This window comes from Morone saxatilis, unplaced genomic scaffold (genome assembly GCF_004916995.1).
Source record: "Morone saxatilis isolate NCDOM2014 unplaced genomic scaffold, NCSU_SB_2.0 Contig19, whole genome shotgun sequence".
Classification (NCBI taxonomy): Eukaryota; Metazoa; Chordata; class Actinopteri; family Moronidae; genus Morone; species Morone saxatilis.
Window position 1 is genome coordinate 23797295 of NW_023339751.1, and position 2450 is coordinate 23799744.

Here is a 2450-nt window from a genome sequence, read left to right on the forward strand (position 1 = left end):
GCAGCAGTTCTGTAGTCAAAACATTTAATGTTTGTACTGACGAACTTCAGAGCAGAGGAAAAAAAAAGTTCAATTCAATTACCAATAAGTGGACAAGGAAATATACAAACATGATTCGGGAAATGAGGCTGGCCTGGAACCACAACAGAGGAGGAGCGAACTGAAGACTTTTACTCACAAATGAAAACAGTCATGCTGTTTTGGTTTTAAAGATGATATTTCATATTTGAATTCAGGTCGGCGTGGACACATTATGGCAACACATTAGAGCAGATGTCTCAACGCTTTTCAGCTGGACAGAAAAAGAAAAGAAAAAGAAAACATTTCTTCCTGTTTTCTAAATCTTCTCCATCAGTTTGGTCCAATACGCTGTCTTTTTTGTCATATCTTCCTTTGTCTTATCGTTAAAAGGACACTAGATATCATCAGTCTGTCGTCGCCTCTGACCTTTGACCTCCGGACTCTGAAATGTAAAATATAACGCAGGAATTTAATTCAATTCAAGACTTTATTTCCTCTCACCTGGAATGCTGTTTGATGACATTTCCTCACAGCCTTTATTCTTACAAAATAAACATAAAACGTAATAAGTACGGACACCCTGCTCTCTTACAGTCAGCCCCACACTGAGGCTGTTTCCTAAGATCCGGATTAAAAAAACAAATTCAACCACAGTCAACCTTTTGGTCCCCTTGTTGATAAAATAAATACCACAACACACTCACCATCTCTCTTCTAAAGTTGGGGGGCTCACACTACAAGAGTTTACAAAGCTTCGCCCTTTAAAGTTATCATCTTGTTGTCACACTGGGAGTAAATGTTGTTGTGTCAGCCGTCCGTAAATGTCATCAGAGTTTCAAATATCTGAACTGAGGTGTGGAGAAACCGACCTTCATCACCTCTACAGAAGAAGAGTTCTGGCCCGGCACAATCAGGGTCTGTATTGTCTGTACTGCGACTGTGAAGCCAGAGGGTTGCTGGTTCCGAACCGCAGTGGTGCCGCGGACCCTCCGAAGGCAGTTCTGTAGCTCTGAGAGGAAGGCACCCCGCTCCCGCTCACACCCAATCCATACCCCGCCCCCAGACCCTGCACACCGAGTCCCAGCCCGCCGCCGGGCCGCGCCAGGCCCTGGTTCAGCATCCCTGTGTAGGGAGGCGCTCCGTAGGCGAGTCCCAGGCCTCCGTAGGGCCTGTGGGTGTGGTGCCCCGGGGCAGGGAGGACCACCGGCTGCACATTTCTCCCTGGTGTGTCGAAGGCAAACTCTGGAGGGGGGCTGCTGGGTTTGGCGGGTGTAGATGTCAGCGGGTCTAGCTCTCCTCCTGAGGACATCAGCAGAGGAGGCAGAGAGGAGGAGGAGAGGGCGGCGTAGCCTTCAGCAGGACCCAGAGGGGCAATAGAGGCGGAGGAGGAGAGGGCCCCGGTGAGGAGCGGTCTGGTCCAGTCATCTTTGAAGATCTGGACCGTCAGCGTGGAGACGAGCGGCAGCAGTCGGTTGGTGACGTGAGCCAGAACCAGCTGCTCGTTGGCGTCCCGGCGGATGCGAACGTGGGCAGAGCCGGCCTGGAACACAAAGGTACAGAGGGGCAGGGAGGGCAGTGAAGGGGTATGAGGCAGGAAGAGGAGGATATGAAGAGGGGACAGAGGCACAAGGTCAATTAATAAAATATGGCTTCACAGCAATAATTACAAAGTGCTTTCCAAAACAAACATTGTTCCCACAAATTATTATCTTTTTCACACATTTTTCTCTCTGAACGTTTTGATTCTGGACCTGACCGTGACAGGCCAGCAGCTCTTCCTGTAAATACTTAGAATTGTATTTGTACTTTGTGTTTGACACAGGATGCATTCAGGGAAAGTTTTCAGTGTAGGTCACCTACGTATTGGCATCACTCAGAGCCCAACACACAATCACTCGAGTAGCGCACATAAAACGGAAGAAAATACAGCTGAAACGTAAAAATATGCTAGTTGTAGCCTCTGTAGAAAGCTGGATCGATTAAAATAAGACGCAACACCTTTTCCATCAAGCACACCAGGAGACGAGTAAAACAGGCTGAAGATCGTGTGTAAGAGAGGTTTTGAAAGGGAAGAGAATGGAACTCAACATGCAAACAAATATTTGCTGAAAGCATGAAAATCCAATTGTTGCACCACGTTTGAGCTACATGCTCACTTCCGATCCATCAGACTGGATTTTATTGCAGTTATTAAGCCACGATGCTGCTTTTTTAAAAGAACAAACCGTCCAGCAGCTGGATAAATAAACTAAAATCAAAAAGACTCAATGACCTTCATCACAGCTCGCCTCACCTCAACATTCAGCCTCTAACTTCTAAATCTGACCTTAAAACACTAAACTGAGCTCTTCATTTTGTCCTTGTTTGCTAATTTTACCGTCCTCATGGGAATATTCAGACCTCAAAAGGACAGAACACACACACACACA

General features: G+C 46.8%; 1 protein-coding gene across 1 annotated transcript in view; it reads right to left on the reverse strand.

Annotated features, from left to right (window-relative positions):
* Positions 1 to 489: 489 nt before the first annotated feature.
* Positions 490 to 2450, reverse strand: part of slc30a6 (solute carrier family 30 member 6) — a gene marked incomplete in the record, with an annotated part of 52900 nt that continues 50939 nt past the window's right edge. The window contains 1 exon segment of the mRNA XM_035663995.1: positions 490 to 1561. Within this exon segment, the coding sequence (XP_035519888.1) occupies positions 932 to 1561 (630 nt within the window).